This window comes from Balaenoptera borealis (assembly GCF_965194805.1).
Source record: "Balaenoptera borealis genome assembly, chromosome: 14".
Classification (NCBI taxonomy): Eukaryota; Metazoa; Chordata; class Mammalia; order Artiodactyla; family Balaenopteridae; genus Balaenoptera; species Balaenoptera borealis.
In genome coordinates, this window is record NC_138875.1 from 84,302,860 (window position 1) to 84,323,587 (window position 20,728).

General features: G+C 45.1%; 2 protein-coding genes and 1 long non-coding RNA gene across 17 annotated transcripts in view; 1 reads left to right on the forward strand and 2 right to left on the reverse strand.

The window, feature by feature from the left end:
• The window catches only part of LOC309611414 (N-acetyllactosaminide beta-1,3-N-acetylglucosaminyltransferase 4), a 37,584-nt gene extending 33,163 nt beyond the window's left edge, over positions 1-4,421 (forward strand). For 8 of the 11 annotated variants that reach the window (XM_082355876.1, XM_082355877.1, XM_082355870.1 and 5 more), the window contains one exon: positions 3,196-4,421. In XM_082355876.1, the coding sequence (XP_082212002.1) occupies positions 3,196-4,277 (1,082 nt within the window). In that variant the 3' untranslated portion in view covers positions 4,278-4,421. The other 3 variants (XM_082355874.1, XM_082355873.1, XM_082355882.1) reach the window with 3 other exon arrangements.
• Positions 2,277-3,191, reverse strand: LOC309611489. The gene is made up of 2 exons (XR_014234558.1): positions 2,640-3,191; positions 2,277-2,342 (listed from the first exon to the last, which is right to left on the reverse strand). It is a non-coding gene; the product is annotated as an uncharacterized lncRNA (long non-coding RNA).
• Positions 4,422-4,882: 461 nt separating the features above from the next.
• On the reverse strand, positions 4,883-20,656 carry DIABLO (diablo IAP-binding mitochondrial protein). Of its 5 annotated transcripts, none has more exons than XM_082356027.1 (7): positions 20,524-20,656; positions 19,540-19,666; positions 16,037-16,168; positions 14,158-14,268; positions 13,879-13,975; positions 6,895-7,065; positions 5,334-5,467 (listed from the first exon to the last, which is right to left on the reverse strand). In XM_082356027.1, the coding sequence occupies exons 1-6, from the start codon at positions 20,571-20,573 to the stop codon at positions 6,896-6,898; spliced, it is 687 nt and encodes a 228-aa protein (XP_082212153.1). In that variant the 5' UTR covers positions 20,574-20,656; the 3' UTR covers positions 5,334-5,467; position 6,895. The 5 variants fall into 5 exon arrangements, with proteins under 5 accessions (XP_082212154.1, XP_082212156.1, XP_082212155.1 ...); XM_082356026.1 differs by having other exon boundaries at positions 6,895-7,068; XM_082356028.1 differs by lacking the exon at positions 6,895-7,065 and having other exon boundaries at positions 4,883-5,467; positions 14,158-14,202.
• Positions 20,657-20,728: the final 72 nt, after the last annotated feature.

The following is a 20,728-nucleotide window of genomic DNA, read 5'->3' on the forward strand; positions in this document are numbered from 1 at the left end:
AGGAGCGGGGAGCCTGGCCGTGGGGAGCGGGGGTGGAGCTGGCCGGGGAGAGCGGGGTCGGCCTCCCCGGGGCGGGCTCCGCAGGGCCGGGCCTCTCAGCCGGCAGGTGCGCGGGGAGCTGCGCAGACCCAGGTGGGCGGGGATCCGCGGCGGCCCCGGGCCCGCCCCCAGAGACCGCGCCCCTAAGCCCGGCCTTAGCCGCTGGGTTGGTGGGCCGCGCGGGGGCGTGGCCAGCGCTCAGGGGTCGCCGCTGAGCCCTCCCCACCTCCCGCGCGCAGCGGAGAGAGCTGTGCCTACGCGGCTGCGCTGCGTGAGCTCCTCGCCTGTGTCCGCTCGGCGTCTTGGCTCAGGTAGGCAGGCGAGGGGCGGGCGGTGTTTGGCCTGGGGCGCCTGGAGCCCCGCTGCTGGGAGGGGGCTGTCCCACTGTGAGCGGAGGGGCTCCGAGCCCCCGGCGGGAGGAGTCGACTTGACAAAAGCGGGGTCGCGGTCGCACTGCCCCGCGGGAGCGGCCTCCCGCCTGCGGTGGACCGTCGGGGCCAGGTGGCCTCCTGTTGCCTGTCGGCTTCTGTTCGCCCCGCTGGGGCGAGAATGGCCGGAGCCGCGGGTTGTGGACGGGCCAGCCTGCGGCGCTTGCTCCGGACTCCCCGACGGGCAGCGCCGCTCGCTGTGCTCAGGCCCGGAGGGGTGTCCCCCGCGGGGCTCTGGTCCTTGCTCTGGCGACCCCACGGGCCTTTGCGCCTCCACAAGAGCTCTTTAGAGGCTGTCGTGTGGAGAGAATGAACCAGCCCTTGACCCTTTCCCTCATCAAAGCGTGATGGGTCACCGAGCCCTGTGAGGGCCCCAGAAACAATTTCAGACCCTTAGGGCTCAGCACCCACTTGGAGGGGGGCGTGCACTCGCTGAAGCCCGTGCCGGTTAAGGACCAGGCTTGGGGGCTCAGAGAGCGGAGGGAGGCTTACGCTTAGCAGGTACTGAATGGGATTCACAAGCAGGTGTGTGGAGTGGGGAGCAGAGGAACGGCCGCCGCCACTGCGGTGGGGAGCTGCGGGTTAGTTCCCGCAGTGAAGCGCCTGGGGGATGGGGTGCATTGGGAGCGCTGTGGACAAAGGGGAAATCAGGTCCACAGAGCACCTCAGCCTGGGCCTCTGAAACGCACAAGTCAAAACCAAACAGCTGGCTTTGCGCCTTTCTCGGTAAGTGGCACCACCAACCCGCCCCCAACTCTTTCCCCTCCCTGGGTGCCCTCACCCACAGCAGGCGTAGCTCCCACACCTGAAATCCATTTTCCACGCCTGAAATCCATCTGGTTTTCACGTGCTCCACGGCCCCCACCCTAGTCTCAGCTGCGGCTGGTTACTGACTAATGCAACAGTTTGCTAGCTGGTCTCCTGTTACCACTTTTGCGCTTCCACAATCCAACATCTAAACAGCAGCAGTAGTGACCTTCCAAACAATGTAAATTCTTTTACTGCCTCTGGTAAATCCTCTGACGTATCTCCGTGGTGCTTACAATAAAACCCAAGCTCTTTCCCCAAACTTTCCCCATGGATCTTGCATGTGACCCTCCTCAGGCTACTGCTCCCGCTTCACCACCTAACACTTTCCTCCTTGTTCTTTCCGGTCCAGCCACGCTGGACCTTGTTCTCTCCTGTCCTGCTTCAGGAGCTCTGCACTTAACTCTTCCCTCTGCCCGGCCCACTCCCCCACTCTCCCCCCCACCCCAGGTCTTTACGTGGTTTGGTCCCTTACTTTGTTCAGTTCTTGCTCAAGTGTTCTTTTTCAGGGAGGGCTTTCTAAACTACCGTGGGCTGAAAGAGCCTTTCCGGTCACTCTATTCCATCACACTGCTTCAGTTTCTTCTCCGCACTCCCTGAAGTTCGTACTGGTTTCTTGGTCTCTTTGTGAGGGCTGGGACCTGCCTGCCTCGCCTGCCACTGCATCCCTGGCAGCTAGAAGAGGTGCTTTTGTGGCAGCGGCGGCAGGGACACCCGATGGAGGCTAATGCGGGTAGACCGGACCGAAGTGATGGCCAGCTGGACCAGGACACGGCAGGGGGAGGTGACGAGGAGGGGACTGCTGCCAGGCTACTGTGGCTCTTGGGCAGGTTACTGTACTAAGTCACCATTTCTCAGCTTTCTCTTTGTATTGCTGGGAGACTTGCTGAGAGAAAACCAGGACTCAGTAAGCGGTACAACTGGTGAGGGGTGGCCGCAGGGAAGCCATCCTAGTACAAGTCTATGGCTTTCCTATTTGCTTTCATGCTCTTCCTGCGCATGTTGTTTTTTTTTTCCTAAAGCTCCATTTAAATGACTCCCAGGAAACCCCAACTACTTCAGGCAAACCTTGTACCAGTGTGTGTTGCACCCCTCCCAAACCTTGTACCAGTGTGTGTTGCACCCCTCCCAAACCTTGTACCAGTGTGTGTTGCACCCCTCCCAAACCTTGTACCAGTGTGTGTTGCACCCCTCCCAAACCTTGTACCAGTGTGTGTTGCACCCCTCCCAAACCTTGTACCAGTGTGTGTTGCACCCCTCCCAAACCTTGTACCAGTGTGTGTTGCACCCCTCCCAAACCTTGTACCAGTGTGTGTTGCACCCCTCCCAAACCTTGTACCAGTGTGTGTTGCACCCCTCCCAAACCTTGTACCAGTGTGTGTTGCACCCCTCCCAAACCTTGTACCAGTGTGTGTTAAATGGGTGAGTTCTGTGGTGGCTTCCGCCGCCTGCTGCTGCCCTGCAGTGGTTTCCTCTCCCTGGAGGAGCAAACGCCCTAAGGGCAGTGCCCGGGGCTGTCATCTCTGAGACATGAAACACACGGCCTGCCACCACTCTAGACTTTTTTTTTTTTTTTTGGAAATAAGCTGTGCCACTTTCACTAAAGCTCATTAGGTACTTGAGTTTCGTGGGAAATGCTGAAAACACTCGTGGTGCCTCAGTTTTAAAGTGGCTGCAAGTCCTTTTGGAGAAAAAGTTGACCCAAGAGTCCCCTAATGACAGCAGAAGGGAAGCGAGGGCTGGCATAGCAGGTGTGTTTGGTCTGTCCTCTGGGAGAGGGACTCTGGAAAGAGCCGGAGGACACGCTGATAGAAGATAAATCGAAGGACCTAGCTGCTGGGCTGCGGGTTGCTCTTGGGACCGGGGCGGTGGAGGCCGGGCCAGGGCCGGGCCCAGTCGCTCACCGGCTCTCTCCTTGCAGGCCCTGCCATGCTCCGCAGGGTAGGCTGGCTGGTCCTGTACAGCCTTGCTGTGCTGCTGCTCAGCTGCCTGTTCTTCCTGAAGAAGGCGGCCCACCCAGCGGGTGGCCCCACGGCCCGACAGCCCTTCTGGGCTCCCCCAGGGCCCCGGCGCAGCCAGTGTCCGCCCAACCACACGGTGGCTAATGCCTCCCTGTTCCTGCCTAACCGTCACCGCCTCTTCTTGACCTATCGCCACTGCCGCAACTTCTCCATCTTGCTGGAGCCTTCGGGCTGTGCCGAGGACACCTTTCTGCTCCTGGCCATCAAGTCACAGCCTGGCCACGTGGAGCGGCGGGTGGCCATCCGCAGCACATGGGGCCGGGCAGGAAGCTGGGCTAAGGGCCGGCAGCTGAAGCTGGTGTTCCTCCTGGGGGTGGCAGGATCTGCGCCCCCAGCCCAGCTGCTGGCCTACGAGAGTCGGGAGTTTGATGATATCCTACAGTGGGACTTTGCTGAGGACTTTTTCAACCTGACACTCAAGGAGCTGCACTTGCAGCGCTGGGTGGCAGCTGCCTGTTCCCAGGCCCATTTCATGCTAAAGGGAGATGACGATGTCTTTGTCCATGTCCCCAATGTGCTGGAGTTCCTGGATGGCTGGGACCCAGCCCAGGACCTACTGGTGGGAGATGTCATCCGCCAGGCCCTGCCCAACAGGAACACCAAGGTCAAATATTTCATCCCACCCTCCATGTATAGGGCCCGCCACTACCCACCCTATGCTGGGGGCGGAGGGTATGTCATGTCCAGAGCCACTGTGCAGCACCTCCAAGCAGCCGTGGAAGAGGCTGAACTCTTCCCCATTGATGACGTCTTTGTGGGGATGTGCCTGAAAAAGCTGGGGGTGAGCCCCATGCACCATGCTGGCTTCAAGACATTTGGAATACGGCGACCCCTGGACCCTCTGGACCCCTGCCTGTACAGAGGGCTCCTTCTGGTGCACCGCCTCAGCCCCCTGGAGATGTGGACCATGTGGGCACTGGTAACAGATGAGGGGCTCAAGTGTGCAGCTGCCCCCTTGTCCCAGCTTCGAGGGGTGGGTTGAGCGAGTAGACTGTTAATTTTGCAATCGTGATGAGAAATCGAGAACCCTGAAACTTGGCCCTTGATGGGTCTACAAGAAATGCTGACTTTGTTTTTGTAACCCCCTCCCAAACCTTGCTAACTCTGATTAAAACACTGAAACCTGGCTGACTTGTACCAGTATACGTTAAATGGGCAAATGCTGCCATCACTCCATGGGGGGACTCCTGGAGCCCCTCGGGGCTCTTCCAGTCTGGAGGGGGTGGTGAAGGAGGGAGGCTGCCTAGGGCTCCAAAAGACACACACAAACATCTTTTTTAAATGCAAAAAAAAATTATTCTCCTTTAGATACAATAGAGAAACTCCAAGGAAAGAAGGAAACGAGAAGTGTGTGTTGGAGTAAGTCCTGTTAAGAGCACCAGGTAAACACTCTGCACCAGTCCCTGGGCTTTTGGGCTTTTGGGCTTTTGGCTCCTTGGCCTGAGCTGTCCTTACAGGGCAATGGGGCCAGGTCACAGAACGCATTAGAAACACTTACCAAAAAGAAATCTTACAAACACACAGGCTCCCCTTTCCCCCAAAAACTCACATCCCTATGGAGGGAGCAAATAATCATATTTGAAAATATAGGTGGGAAACAGGTTTAATAGCTACTGAACTTGTCGACATGACAGAGAAGCCCCTTCTCTCTGGCCAGGTTGGTGAGATGCTCTGGGTGGGAGGTAAAAAGATCGATGGGTGAGAGGACAGCTGTGCTGAGCAGGGTGAAATGTTAAACAGGGTGCAGTGCCCTGCGGGCTGCAGGGCTAAGAACCAGGTCCAGTAGAAGCCTGAGACCGTGGAGACAGGGGTCAGGCACTCACAGCTCACAATGACCTCTGGTCTGATGGGCCAGGGCAGGACCTGCCTGCCATGCCTCTCTGTGCAGAGAAAGCTGTGCTGACTCGGGGCTGGATGGCGTCTGCCCTTGCTTTCCCCAGGCCGAGTGGGCAGACGTGGGCAGCAGCTCAGGCCCTCAATCCTCACGCAGGTAGGCCTCCTGCTCCGGCTCAGCCCTCTCATCCCCTTCCTCCTGTGTTTTCTGTCGGAGTTCTTCTGTCTGTGCTTCTGCCAACTTGGTTTCTGCTTTCTGGGAAAGCTGGCGCACCTCCTGCACCTGCGATCTCACCAGCTGGATATGACTCCTGGCGGTTACAGACGCCTGGTCCGCTCCTGCCAAAAGATGGGCCACTTATGCTGAGTGGACACAAGGAAAGCCTGGGGGTTCTGTGGTTGTCATCTGAGCCTTTCTTGGGGCCACTTCCCCTGCCCTCCCTGCAAAGCAGAGAACCCTCTACCCTCCACATCCAGGTCTGCATTTTACTCTTTATTGTCAAAACCCTGGCATTCTCCTCCAGCTATCAGCAGCCACCATTGTTACAATTATCAAATGCAATTCCCACAATCATCTTTATAGCTACTCAGCTCTTAGTATAGACGTTTTAAGATTTTAATTTTTTTAACTGCACAAGTAATACATTTCTTTTTGACAAATGAAGAGATCACTAATAAAATTGTCAAACATCCCTTTCCTCACCCTACCCAATCTTCAGAGATAACATCTTTTAGAAGTTTAAAGGGCACCTGTCTCATCCTTTAAAATGTTACTATAAAGTAACATTTCATCTATTTACTACTAGATGGGCTGCTGTCCAATTCATGAACTGTTGAATAAAGCCAATTGGATCTTTTTAAAAAGTTACTACATTCATATGGAATACATAGAAAAAATTTTTATGACTATAAATCTACATAATGGCACAAACAGTATTTATTGAACATATTTTGCAATTTTGTTTTTGAGCGCTATCATTTTACCTGCTGCTAGTGTATTTCATCATATAGATATCCATATTTATTAATTCATCTACAGAACATTCAAGCCGTTCTTTTCTATGTTACTGCATTAACGAGAACCTTTAGTACATTGTAGAAAGGTAGTGGAGGATAGCAGGCATCCTTGTATTTCTGACGTTGATGGAAATGCTTCTCATATTTCACTATGAAATAGGATTATTTAACCTTCATTATGTTAGGAACATTCTCTCTATAATTGTACTCAGATTTAAATCGGAAATGGGCACTACATTTTACTGAAGGCTTCTGGGGCATACACTGATATGATTACACAAGTGGCTTTTCTCCTATAATCTACTGTAGATAATCTCAAGTAGTGAATTAAATGTTGATAGGGTTTTTTTTGCTATATGTAGATTTTTTTAAAATTTTACTTTTATTGAAATGTAGTTGATATACGATGTTGTGTTAGTTACTGCTGCACAGCAAAGTGATTCAGTTACACATATATATGCACTTTTTTTTAATATTCTTTTCCATTATGGTTTATCATAAGATATTGAATAGAGTTCCTTGTGCTATACAGTAGGACCTTGTTGTTTATCCATCCTATATATAAAAGCTTACATCTGCTAACCCCAGCCTCCCACTCCATCCCTCCCCTAATGCCCTCGGCAACCACCAGTCTGTTCTCTATGTCCCTGATTTTGTTTCTGTTTCGTAGATAGGTTCATTTGTGTCGTATTTTGGATTCCACATATAAGTGATACCATACGGTATTTGTCTTTCTCTTTCTGACTTACTTCACTTAGTATGATAATCTCTAGTTGCATCCATGTTGCTGCAAATGGCATTCTTTCGTTCTTTTTTATGGCTGAGTAGTATTCCATTGTATATTATGTACATCTTCTTTATCCATTCATCTGTCAATGGAGATTTAAGTTGTTTCCATGTCTTGGCTATTGTGAATAGTGCTGCTGTGAACATAGGGGTGCATATATTTTTTGAATTATAGTTTTGTCCAGATACATGCCCAGGAGTGGGATTCCTGGATCATATGGTGACTCTATTTTTAGTTTTCTGAGGAACCTCCATACAGTTTTCCACAGTGGCTGCACCAACTTACATTCCCACCAACAGTGTAGGAGAGTTCCCTCTTCTCCATACCCTCTCCAGCATTTGTTATCTGTAGACTTTTTAATGATGGCCATTCTGACTGGTGTGAGGTGGTACCTCATTGTAGTTTTGATTTACATTTCTCTAATAATTAGCGATGTTGAGCATCTTTTCATGTGTCTATTGGCCATATGTATTTCTTCTTTGGAGAAATGTCTACTTAAGTCTTCTGCCCATTTTTCGATTGGGTTGTTTGCTTTTTTGTCGTTGAGTTGTAGGAGCTGTTTATATATTTTGGAAATTAAGCCCTTTTTAGTCACATTGTTTGCAAATATTTTCTACCACTGTGTAGGCTGTCTTTTCATCTTGTTATGGTTTCCTTTTCCGTGCAAAAGCTTGATTAAGTCCCATTTGTTTACTTTTGTTTTTATTTCCATTGCCTTGGGAGACTGACCTAAGAAAACATTGCTATGATTTATGTCAGAGAATGTTTTGTCTATGTTCTCTTGATAGGTATTTTTAATGTTGAATTATCCTTTTATTTTGAAGATAAATGGCTATATTTGATTTATATCTATATTCATAAGTGATACTGAACTATAGTTTTTTTGTTCTGGTGCTGGGCAAGTCCAGTTTGGGATCAGGCCTATGCTGGCTTTAGACAATTATAATAGTTGGGAGGCTTGTCATCATTTTTTGGTACACTTTCTATAACACAGGAATTATGTTTCTTGAAGATTTGATAAAACTCTCCCACAAAACTGCCTGGGCTTAGTGTCTACTTTGGGGGAACAGATTCTTTGTGAATACTATTTCAACTTTTGTGGTTACTGATCTTACTTGGATTCTTTACTTCTTGGGCCAACTTAGGATTTACATAAAGATCATAATATTCTCGTATGATTAAAAAACCCCTCCATATCTATAATAGCTCCTTCTGATGTTACTTTTGCTCTCTAAAAAGTTATACTTGCCAAACCTAATTTTTTAATTCTTTTCAAGGAACCAGAGCTTGCCTTTTTAACTGTTTATTTTTGGCTGCATTGTGTCTTCGTTGCTGCACACAGGCTTTCTCTAGTTGCAGCACGCAGGGGCTGCTCTTCATTGTGGTACGTGGTCTTCTCACTGTGGTGGCTTCTCTTGTTGTGGAGCATGGGCTCTAGGCGTGCGGGCTTCAGTAGCTGTGGCACGCAGGCTCAGCAGTTGTGGAGCACGGGGTTAGTTGCTCCACGGCATGTGGCATCTTCCCAGACCAGGGCTCGAACCCATGTCCCCTGCATTGGCAGGTGGATTCTTAACCACTGCACCACCAGGGAAGTCCCTATTTCTTTTTAGTCTTCTTATACCTTTTATTTCTTTTATTCCACACTGTCTGAATTTATTTTGCTTTCTCTAACTTACTGGGTTAAAAGTTTAATTAATTTTCAGTTCTTCTTAGTACAGTGAACATTACCTGTCACTTATAGCTGCTGTTCTTTTTATTTATGACATGTGCCTTTAAATAACGGTCAATTTCTATTTAAGAGCTACTTTGTATACAACCCTCTGGGTCTGCTATATACAAGACTTATGACAGTTCTAAATACTTTTAAATTTCCATTTTTCTTTATTGAGGTATAGTTGATTTACGATAGTATATAAGTTTTAGGTGTACAACATAGTTATTCACAATTTTTAAAGGTTCTAATCCATTTATAGTTACTATAAAATACTGGCTATGTTTTCTGTGCTGTTCAATATATCCTTGCAGCTTATTTATTTTATACATAGTAGTTTACACCTCTTCATCCTCTCCCCACTGGTAACCACTAGTTTGTTCTCTGTATCTGTCTGTTTTGTTATATTCACTAGTTTTATTTTTTAGATTCTATGTATAAGTGATATCATACAGTATTTGTCTTTGTGTCTGACTTATTTTACTAAGACTAAACCTTGCAAGTCCATCCATGTTGTTGCAAATGGCAAAATTTCATTCTTTTATGGCTGAGTAATAGTCCACTGTATATATACACCACATCTTTATCCATTCATCTGTTGATGGGACACTTAGGTTGCTTCCAAATCTTGGCTATTGTAAATAATGCTGCTATGAACATTGGGGTGCATATATCTTTTTGAATTCACAATTTCATTTTCTTCAGAGATATACCCAGGAGTGGAAAGGAACTGCTGGATCATATGGTGGTTCTATTTTTTTTTTTCTTCTTCTTTTTATCTCTTTTTTTTTTGCTGTGCTGCTTGGCTTGTGGAATCTTAGTTCCCCAACCAGGGATTGAACCCGTGCCCTCGGCAATGAAAATGCAGAGTCCTAAACACTGGACCACCAGGGAATTCCCACTATTTTCAGTTTATTTTTACCATTGCCTTTTTAAATTTTTATTGGAGTATAGTTGATTTGTTAGTTTTAGGTGTACAGTAAGGTGAATCAGTTATACATATACGTATATCCACTCTTTTTTAGATTCTTTTCCCATATAGGTCATTACAGAGTATTGAGTTCCCTGTGCTATACAGTAGGTCCTTATTAGTTATCTATTTTATACATAGTAGTGTATATATGTCAATCCCAATCTCTCAATTTATCCCTCCCCCCACCCTTTCCCCCTGGTAATCATAAGTTTGTTTTCTACATCTGTGACTCTATTTGTTTTGTAAATAAGTTCATTTGTATCATTTTTTTTTTGGTTCCACATATAAGCGATATCATATGATATTTGTCTTTCTCTGACTTACTTCACTCAGTATAACTATCTCTAGGTCCACCCATGTTGCTGCAAATGGCATTATTTTATTCTTTTTATGGCTGAGTAATATTCCATTGTATATATGTACCACATCTTCTCTCTCCACTCTTCTGTAGATGGACACTTTGGTTGCTTCCGAATCTTGGCTACTGTAAATAGTGCTGTAGTGAACACTGGGGTGCATGTATCTTTTCAAATTATGGTTTTCTCAGGGTATATGCCCAGGAGCAGGATTGCTGGATCATATGGTAGTTCTATTTTCAGTTTTTTTAAGGAAACTCCATACTGTTCTCCACAATGGTTGTACCAATTTACATTCCCACCAACAGTGTAGAGGGTTCCCTTTTCTCTATACCCTTTCCAGCATTTACTGTTTGTAGATTTTTTGATGATGGCCATTCTGACCGGTGTGAGGTGACACCTCATTGCAGTTTTGATTTGCATTTCTCTAATAATTAGTGATATTGACATCTTCTAATGTGCTTCTTGGCCATGTGTATGTCTTCTTTGGCAAAATGTTTATTTAGATCTTCTGCCCATATTTTGATTGGGTTGTTTTTCTGTTACTGGGCTGCGTGAACTGTTTGTATATTTTGGAGATTAATCCCTTGTTGGGCACTTCGTTTGCAAATATTTTCTCCCATTCTATAGGTTGTCTTTTTGTTTTGTTTATGGTTTCCTTTGCTGTGCAAAAGCTTTTAAGTTTAATTAGGTTCCATTTGTTTATTTTTATTTTCATTACTCTTGGAGGTGGATCAAAAAAGATATTGCTGTGATTTATGTCAAGAGTGTTCTGCCTGTTTTCCTCTAAGAGTTTTATAGTATCTGGCCTTACATTTAGGTCTTTAATCCATTTTGAGTTTATTTTTGTGTATGGTGTTAGAGAGTGTTCTAATTTCATTCTTTCACATGTAGCTGTCCAGTTTTCCCAGCATCACTTATTGAAGAGAGGAGACTGTCTTTTCGCCATTGTATATTCTTGCCTCCTTTGTCACAGATTAGTGGACCATAGGTGTGTGGGTTTATTTTTAGTTTTTTGAGGAACCTCCATACTGTTTATCACAGTGGCTGCACCATTTTACATTACCACCAACAGTGTACTAGGGTTCCCTTTTCTCCACATTCTCGGTGACATTTGTGATTTATGATCTTTTTATGATAGCCATTCTGACAGGTGAGGTGATATCTCATTGTGGTTTTGATTTGCACTTCTCTGATGATTAGCGATGCTGAGCATCTTTTCATGCACCCATTGGCCATCTGTACGTTGTCTTTGGAAAATGTCTATTCAGATCTTCTTTCCATTTTTAAATCAGGGTTTTTTTTGATATTGAGTTGTACGAGTTAAATTTCCATTTTGATTTTTGGTGAGGAAGGGGGGTATCAAGTAATTTGCTGAGTCTTTGTCACTTGGCATAAAAATCAATTTTTGTACATGCTGTATACTATTTGAATTTGAAGAGAATTTTTGGGGGGAGGGCAAAATTTTGTATTCAGTATATGTATTTGGTTAAGCTTTTAAAAATCATTCTGTTCCAACAACACTGAATAGTTTTAATTGCTTTGGTCTTGACCTGTGAGCCTGAGATGTGTATAAAGCTCCATTTCTCCTTGTAAATCTATCAATCAATCAGTTTTTGCCTCATTAGGCACACACTTCACGATTGATGTCTTGATGAACTGTTCTGTCCCCTTTAATGCTTTTTGTCTTGAATCCCCCTTCTGATTCTGACATTGCTCTGCCACCTTTTTTGGGGTAGATTTCTTTTTGTTAGTAATGTTTCAGTTTATCTTAAAATTCTAAACCTTCCTATGTGTTTTTGTTTTAGATGTGCCTCTGTAAACAGTTTTAGCTAGAATTATTTTTTAATACATTCAGAAAGTATCATTTAATGTGTAAATTTATTCTTAGTTATTGTGATTACTGATATTTGAATTGTTCTTCTATTTTACTTTGCATTTTCTAATTAACAGGCTTTAATTCTTAAACCTTTCCTGCCTTAACTGAATTTTATCAACTTTTCCCTTTCCCCCCCCAATTCTTTTTGAAGTGTTTAACAATGTCTAATGTTAAGCCATTTTCTCTCTTCTCAAGCAAGAAAGCTTAGCATGCTTTCACTTCTTCCCCAAATTGATTACTTAAAAATTTAACACTCAGGGGCTTCCCTGGTGGCACAGTGGTTGAGAATCTGCCTGCCAATGCAAGGGACACGGTTCAGTCCCTGGCCCAAGAAGGTCCCACATGCCGCAGAGCAACTAAGCCCGTGCGCCACAACTACTGAAGCCTGTGTGCCTAGAGCCCATGCTCCATGAGAGAAGCCACCGCAATGAGAAGCCCGTGCACAGCAACAAAGAGTAGCCCCCACAACTAGAGAAAGCCCACGCACAGCAACGAAGACCCAACACAGCCAAAAAGAAATTAATTTATTAAAAAAAAAAAAGAACACTCAGAGCTTTTGACAAGTTTTACTAAATTTTCTTCATTAGTTTTGTATCTCAGTTGCTTCTTTCTAAACTAATTTTTCTTTACAGAGTAGGTTTTCCAGAAAGCATAAGCAGTTGGTAAGCTGAGTCTTTATGTCTGAAAACATCTTTTATTCTCACATTTTAAAGATATTTGGATGGTTATTTTTTTGTCACCTTGCATCTAGGGTTGCAGATAAGAAGATTAACATCTGATTATACTTCTTTTGTAAGTAATTGTTTTTTTCTTACAGTTTTTAGGATTTTTCCTAAAATTTTTGTGTTTATGTTTGTTTGTTTGTTATGTTTATGTTTGTTTGTTTTTTTTAACCACATGAGATATATTTATATTTTAAATTCTGTTCAGAACCTTTGTGAGCCCTTTCAATCAGTTCTGGGAAAATGTCTTTTTTCAGATAATGCTTATAAATTACTCTCCCTCTTTTCTCCTGCTAGATCTAAGCCTAGTGAGTGGTGAGGGCTGCCTGGGCCTGTTCCTGCTGTAGAACCCTCAGCAAACCTCCCTGTTCACTGCACCTGGAAACCCTGCTCCCACCTCTGGTGCGCCACTACTAAAATGCTACTTTTACATGTCTGTTGTTTCGCTCTTCATTCCAATCCTGTTTTCAGAATCTCTTATTCCTCAGGCATTAGTAACTAAGAAAGAATTTTTTGTTTTTACTTAAAAAATCTTTTGTATCGTTAAGATTTCAGAAAACAAAAGCACTTTAACAAACCAGTTTCCTAATAAGAATTTCTGTGGTGACATAGTTTGGGCCCAACCAGGTAAGATTGTCAAATGAGGGGTTCCCTCAAATACATTTAATTAGAAAACCATTCAGCTCAAGCCCACTGGATGGATAGTGATGGTTTAAAAACGCCTGGTGAATGAATAACTGCATTTTTTATACTCAGGCACCAAGGCACAGAGGATGAAGCCCTGGCTACCAGGGGCAAAGGCTTTAGAATTTGACCTACCTCGCTGAATCCCAGTTGGGCTGCTTACTTACTGTGTACCACAGCATGCTGGGTGAATTACTTAACCCCCTCTATCTGCCAGTTTCTTCATCTATAAAGTGGGAATGATGATAGTAACTCCTACTTTAAAGGAACTATGGGGGTTAAATGTCTATAAAATGTTTACCACAAAGCCTGAAATATAGATACTAGTTATTCATAAATTATCCAGGTTATTAAAAAATAAAATGTTCAAAAACTATTTGGAAGCAATCAAAATTTCCAGCTGACAGTAGTTTTATCATTTCTCATTTTCTAGATATTAACTATCTAGCTTCTACGGGTCTGGTCTACAAGGGCATTAATTTTTCCTTTGTGTAGATAAAATATTGGTTAATATACTGCAAATGGGAACATTTTCCCACAAAATTATAGCCACAATATTCCCTCACTTTTCAGCTAGATGAAAACTCAAACAGCACCTCCACAGTAAGAACTTTAACCTACCAGTTTGGTATGCAGCTTCTGCTGCCATCTCTGAAAGACTAACTGCAGTCATCCAGGTGGTTTCCAACTTCAAGTACTCTTGCTGTTTTGAAGTCATCTATAAATTAAAGCACTTCAGACAACATGACTCTGCATTACGTCATTAAGCACATTTAAATGGACTTATTCAATAGTAGACTGAGAGAACAGCTACTGGTAAAACACCTTCATTCAATCATTTAGATAACCACAATGAGGTAGGAGCACTAATAAAGAAACGCAAAGTAACTTTTTGCTCACCTCAACTCTGGCTCCTATGATCACCTGCCACACTTCATCTTCCTCCTGTGAATTCATTTTCCCAAGTAAACTTGTGTATTGTCGGTACAGAGAAATTAAGATATAAACAGCCTACAAATATAGAATAAATGAGTAAAATAAGTGAGACATATTAGGGTTAGTGAGACTTAGACCTCAAGGTGATGAAGTCCCATTGCAGCAAACTGGCTCTTCAGTCCTTCTGCCTCACTGAACCTGCACTATTGTATGAAGCAGAGGCATTATCCTAAGACATCAGTATCTCTACTTGTCAACTTTTGTGTTTTAAAAGCTTGTTAGCAATTTAGACATACAAAAAGAACATAATGCAGATGGAAAACTCAGAAATCTGGGAATAAAGCTGCTGAAAAATGAAGGTAAAGAAACATATAAATGAGACTTTTAAAAATGATTCTGATTATCCATATACTCTCTATTAGCTCAGATCAGTGGTTTTCAAACTGTCCTCACACAGAAGCCCCTGGTACCCCCAACTGAACCAGATCAGTGTGGTCCCCTTGTCTTATATACTGGGCTGCTATATTTAAGATTTTTCTTTTAAAAAGCATTCCTGGACAGTGAGGCCGACCACAGCCCTGTCCCAGAGGGCGAGTGTCCCACCTGCAGGGGCCCTACATTAAATGAGGATAAAGCAAAACTCTAATTCAAAAAGATACACACACCCCTATGTTCATAGCAGCACTATTTACAGTAGCCAAGATATGGAAGCAACCTAAATGTCCACTGACAGATGAATGGATAAAGATGTGGTACATATATACAATGGAATATTACTCAGCCATAAAAAAGAATGGAACAGGGGCTTCCCTGGTGGAACAGTGGTTAACAATCTGCCTGCCAATTCAGGGGACACAGGTTCAAGCCCTGGTCCGGGAAGATCCCACATGCCGCGGAGCAACAAAGCCCGTGCACCACAACTACTGAGTCTGCGCCCTAGAGCCCATGAGCCACAACTACTGAAGCTCGCACGCTTAGAGCCTGTGCTCTGCAACAAGAGAAGCCACCACAAGGAGAAGCCCATACACCACAATGAAGAGTAGCCCCCACTCACCACAACTAGAGAAAGCCAGTGCACAGCCACAAAGACCCAACTCAGCCAAAAATAAATAAATAAATAAAAATTTATTTTAAAAAAATGGAATAATGCCATTTGCAGCAACATGGATGATCATACTAAGTGAAGTAACGCAGAAAGAGAAAGACAAATCACATGATATCACTTGTACGTGGAATCTAAAATAATGCTACAAATGAACTTACAAAACAGAAACAGACTCGCAGATGTAGAGAACAGACTTGTGGATGCCGAGGGGGAGGGAGGTGAGGGAAAGATGGATTGGGAGTTTGAGATTAGCAGATGCAAACTATTATATAGAGAATGGATAAACAACAAGGTCCTACTGTATAGCACAGGGAACTATAGTCAATATCCTGTGATAAACCATAATGGAAAAGAATATGAAGAAGAATATATGTGTAACTGAATCACTTTGCTGTACAGTAGAAATTAACACAACATTGTAAATCAACTATACTTCAATAAAATTTTTTTAAATAAAATAAAATGAATAATAAAAAGGGTTCCTGAAGAAAGTCTAAAAACCGGTAATTTAGATCAGGACTCAGCCAACTTTTTTTGTAAAGGGCCAGAGAGTGGCCCTACAGTCTCTGTTTGCAACTACTCAACTCACGAAAGCAGTCACAGACAATACACAAAAAAACGAGCCTGACCGTGTGCCAATCAAACTACAAACGCAGGCATCAGACCCGATTTGATCTGTGAGCCATAGTTTGCTAACCATTGACTTAGATGACCAAGACTTAACAAGAGGACACTTACCTTAGTATATTCAGTGATTGCTTCAATCAATGCATATGTGGTCTGAGAGAGAAAGGTAGAGGTGCTATCTGTTACCAAAGACACAGCCCTCCTCATTAATGCATCGTTACTAAGAGAATGAGGCTCCGGTTTCTGAAACACAAACATTTTTAGTCAATTTTGAACCTGAAGCTCCAGCTGAGATCACAGACAGCCACGTGAAAAATGTAATTCTCACACTGCAATTGCACTATGATGCTTCTGTGTTAACTTTTTCTTTTTAAGCTTTATTTTCGCTATTTAAGACAACATATGAAAATAATTCTAGAATATGCTTTCTACCTACTTTTGTTGCTTATTCTCTGCTCCAAAAAGCAAAGTATTTCTTTTTATCAAATAAAAGGCTAGTATTTATAATCAACAAATTTCATGAAGTTATGATTCATTCATTACCACAGTGCTAGATGCTTGGGATATAAAGATAAACTAGAAAATTAATGCAATCAAGTACCATGGGAGCTGTGGAAGAAGTCTGGAGGGGCACACGTAAGACAGCAATCACTTCTACGTTGAATGAGAATAACTTAGAAAAGGCTTCATAGAGTTGATAAGGATTAAGCTGAGTCTAAGAAAGTAAATGGTGGAGAGGGCAAATGTGCAGAATGAGCTGTACAGTCTTGATGCGGGGGAGAGGAGACGCTTCCCTCTGACCTCAGCTGTTATGTTTAAAAAAAAAAAAAAAAGGGCAGTATAACTATCTGACGAGTTAAGGGAATGTGGTGGCCACCTTGATTAAATATTGGCAACTACGATGACGAGTCATCCCTAACTCTCCCTTTTTCTCCCATAGCAGAGGATTTATTGCATCAGAACTAACAAACCAATCCCTCTATCATCTGTTGTCGTTTTGCTATTTAAAGTATAAGCACACTGAATCACTGCCTGTTGAAAGTAGCAATCAAGAAATATCTCTGGGGCTTCCCTGGTGGCGCAGTGGTTGAGAATCTGCCTGCCAATGCAGGGGACACGGGTTCGAGCCCTGGTCTGGGAAGATCCCACATGCCGCGGAGCAACTAGGCCCGTGAGCCACAACTACTGAGCCTGCGCGTCTGGAGCCTGTGCTCCGCAACAAGAGAGGCCGCGATAGTGAGAGGCCCGCGCACCGCGATGAAGAGTGGCCCGCGCTTGCTGCAACTAGAGAAAGCCCTCGCACAGAAACGAAGACCCAACACAGCCAAAAATAAATAAACTTAAAAAAAAAGAAATATCTCTGATACACAAACAAATCATGAATTTTATCGTATTTATATTTCATTCAATCAACTAGGTAAGTATTCATTATGTACCTCGCACTGAGGGGCTAGAAAGGAAAGAATGATGGAAAGAATGATATCATCTCTGCTCATGAGAAGCTAATTTTGACCTATTCTGACAATTTGTGTCTTCATAATGCTCTCCATTTTACAATGCATGTTTACTTGTTCCTCACAACAGTCTAGGTATTAGCACTTCTCTTTTAATGAGGAAACGGAAGCTCAGAATAGTTATGTAACTCTCCCCAAAAGTACACACGTAGACGTCAAACCAAATCTCACTCCAAAGTTTCCATTATGCTCTGCTGACTCAGGAGAGTCAAACAGATTATCATCAAATATCAAAATAGACAATATAAGTGGTCAGAGAGGGAAATCATTGTTGGCCAGGAACTAGGAAAGGCTTTAAAAAGAGGTGGGATTTGGGTCTCAAGACAACTAGGATTAGAATGGACACGCGTCCTGGGTGAGAAGAAACAATGAGGAAAAGAACACATATGATGTATGCAGGGGATGTCGGGAATCTAGCCTGGGTGGAGTGGATGGCACAAGGCAGATGAGACTGGCTAGGGCACTGGAGTGCGAGGAGAGTTTGCTGGATTTTAGTTCTGTAACACATTATGGGGAGCCACTGCAGGCTCTGAAGAACGGAAGTGGCATTGCTGTTCCTGCAGGAGAATGACTAGAGGCTCCTGTCAACCAGAGGCCCAGGGCATGTGGCCTAGAACTGAGGTAACTAGGGCTTAAGAATAGTATACGAACTAGAAAGGACAAACACAGGGGACTTCTCTGGTGGCACAGTGGTTAAGACTCTGCACTCCCAACGCAGGGGGCCCGGGTTCTATCTCTGGTCAGGGAACTAGATCCCACATGCGTGCCGCAACTACGAGTGCACATGCTGCAACTAAGGAGCCGGGGAGCCACAACTAAGACCCAGTGCAACCAAACAAATAAATAAAATAGGTAAACATAAAAAAAAAAAAAAAAAAAGGATAAACACACAAAAAATCTTTTGGAGGAAGAAAGAAAAGGCTGTCCTAACAATGACTGAAAATGGCCTGGTGTCCAAGTAAGGATTTTAGGGTTAAAGGGTCATTAGTACACAGAGATGAGGGCTGAAGTGAGCACAAAAAGGGAAAGCCTCATGAGTGAGCCTCAGAAGATGCTGAAAATACTCGTGATAGATGGAATTAATCTTGTTGCTATGATAAACACACATTTAAGTATCAGGAATGTGTTGCCAAAATGGGGTTTGCCGATTTCTTATTTAGGTCTTCCCGATAAAGCATATAACCAACAATTTTTTAATAAGGTACCACTTTCATATCACTGTCTACTTGACAACTCCACCTAGATGTCATTTCCAAAACTGAACTCTTGGTTTCTTCCTCCCAAAACCCATTCCTCTCCATCCCAGTATATGGCAACACCATTCTTTCAGTTGCTTAGGCCTTTTAAAAGCATTGGAATCGAAGTTACATACTTCACACCTAACCCATCAGCAACTCCAGCTGATCACATTCAGCCGGCTTCCCCCCACCTGATCCAAGCCCGCAATCATCTCATGCCTGGACCCCTGCTGGTCTTTTTAGTTCCACACAGCAACCTTTAAAAACTTATGTCAGATCATAATAATCTTATGTTAAAATCCTCTGTGGCTTCTTTTCCATAATAAAATCCAAAGCTCTACAATGGCCCACAAAGTACAGAAGTCGAAGCACATTCTGGTCCTGAGCTAACTCTGTGAGCTGAGCTCATCTATTTCTCTCTCTCTCCCCCCCTCTCATTCCACTTTCTCCTCTTCCTTCTCTCCAGAATGTAAGCTTTATGAAAGCAGAAACTTCGTTTGATTTGCTCGTACGGTCTCAGTGTGTATGGCACATAAAAGTTGCCCAATAAATTTTTGTTGAATGAAAGACTATTTTGTTGATACTGTAATATGTTCTTTTCTTTCTTCCCGCTTCATACAATCTGACCAACTTGACATAGTGTTCCTACCAAATAATACTATTAAAATGGAAAAATTACTATATTTGCTCAGCTCTGAAAAGAAGATGCCGACACACTAGAAAGTATACCATCACATGCGGGTGGGGAGGAGCGCGGGGTAAAACCATGAGAGCTTGCCAGATGCTTCACGGCCCACCTGAGACTTCAAGAGGACACAGTACACAAAGACAAACAACACGGAGTGACAGGACAGTACTTCACCTGTGCAATAGGAACTGCACACAGGGCTACCCCAAATCCAGCAGCCACAGCTTTGTGCCATGGTCTTATCAATTCCGAGAAACAGCGCTTCTCACAGTTAGCCACGACTGGCACACGCTGTTTGTACCTGGAAACAGAAGTCAAATTTAGTAAGGCACAACCACCAACCTGTAAAAGCCTCTTCAATTTACTGATATTTGCAGGGGCTGGAGACTCAAACTCGGGCCACGCTGGAACCCAAATGACGACGCAGGGTGGCCTTCCACACGACAGGGCTCTGTGGGGAGCGGGGTGGACCGGAAAGGCCCGGGCGCGAAGAAACCGCTACTTGGCTCCCCGCGCGGGAATGCGGGCCGACGGTGCCGCAGTTTAAGAGTTACCAGGTGTGGACGTTTAAGAGGTGGTCTCAAAGCTTTTAAAAAACTCAGGCCAAAATAAAACGCTTCTGCAGGCAGGATTTAGCGCTGGCCCTCTGGCCTAGGCTGCAAGGGCTCTGATGGTCCCCTGGAGCCCGCAGGCGTCAAGAGGCCTAGGGAGCAGGGCCCGCGGGGAGACCGGCAAGTTCCTGGGGCTCCTCCGCCCTCACGGAAAACCCTCACGGGTTCCGGGAACCCGCCGCCTGCCCGGGCCTCTCCCCCTACTCTCCCCAGTGATTTCAATGGGCCAACGAGAGTCACTTCGCGGGCAGGCCGAGCGCCCCCCAAAAGACAGCCCGAGGATGGGGGAACGCGCTTTCGGCAGGTGGGAAAACGGAAAAGCCGTCAGTGAGACACGAAGCCCGGGCTTGGCCGAGGAGGCGGGAGGCCTCTGGCCCGAGGCAGAGGCGGGACGTCCTCAGACCTCCGAGAGGGGCGGGACGCCGTGACCCTCTTGGCCGAGAAGGGAAGCGCGCGCCCGCAAGGCCGGGGCTGCGGCCCGGGTGCGGCGCTCTCAGCGTCCCCTCCCTCTGTCCGACCCTGACCTCCTACACGGCCTCAGCCCTACCTGAAGAAGGAGGCTACGCTCCGCGACAGCCAACTCCGTAGAGCCGCCATTCCGCGTCGGGCGGACCCCACGCGCACACGCCGGAAGTGACGCCCCTTCGTGAGCGGGGGGCGGGGCACGGCCCCCACTTGAGAGGGCCGCTTCACATGACCACGCCCCCCGCCCGAGGGCGCAGCCGTGATTGGACAGACGGGGAGAGAGGGGG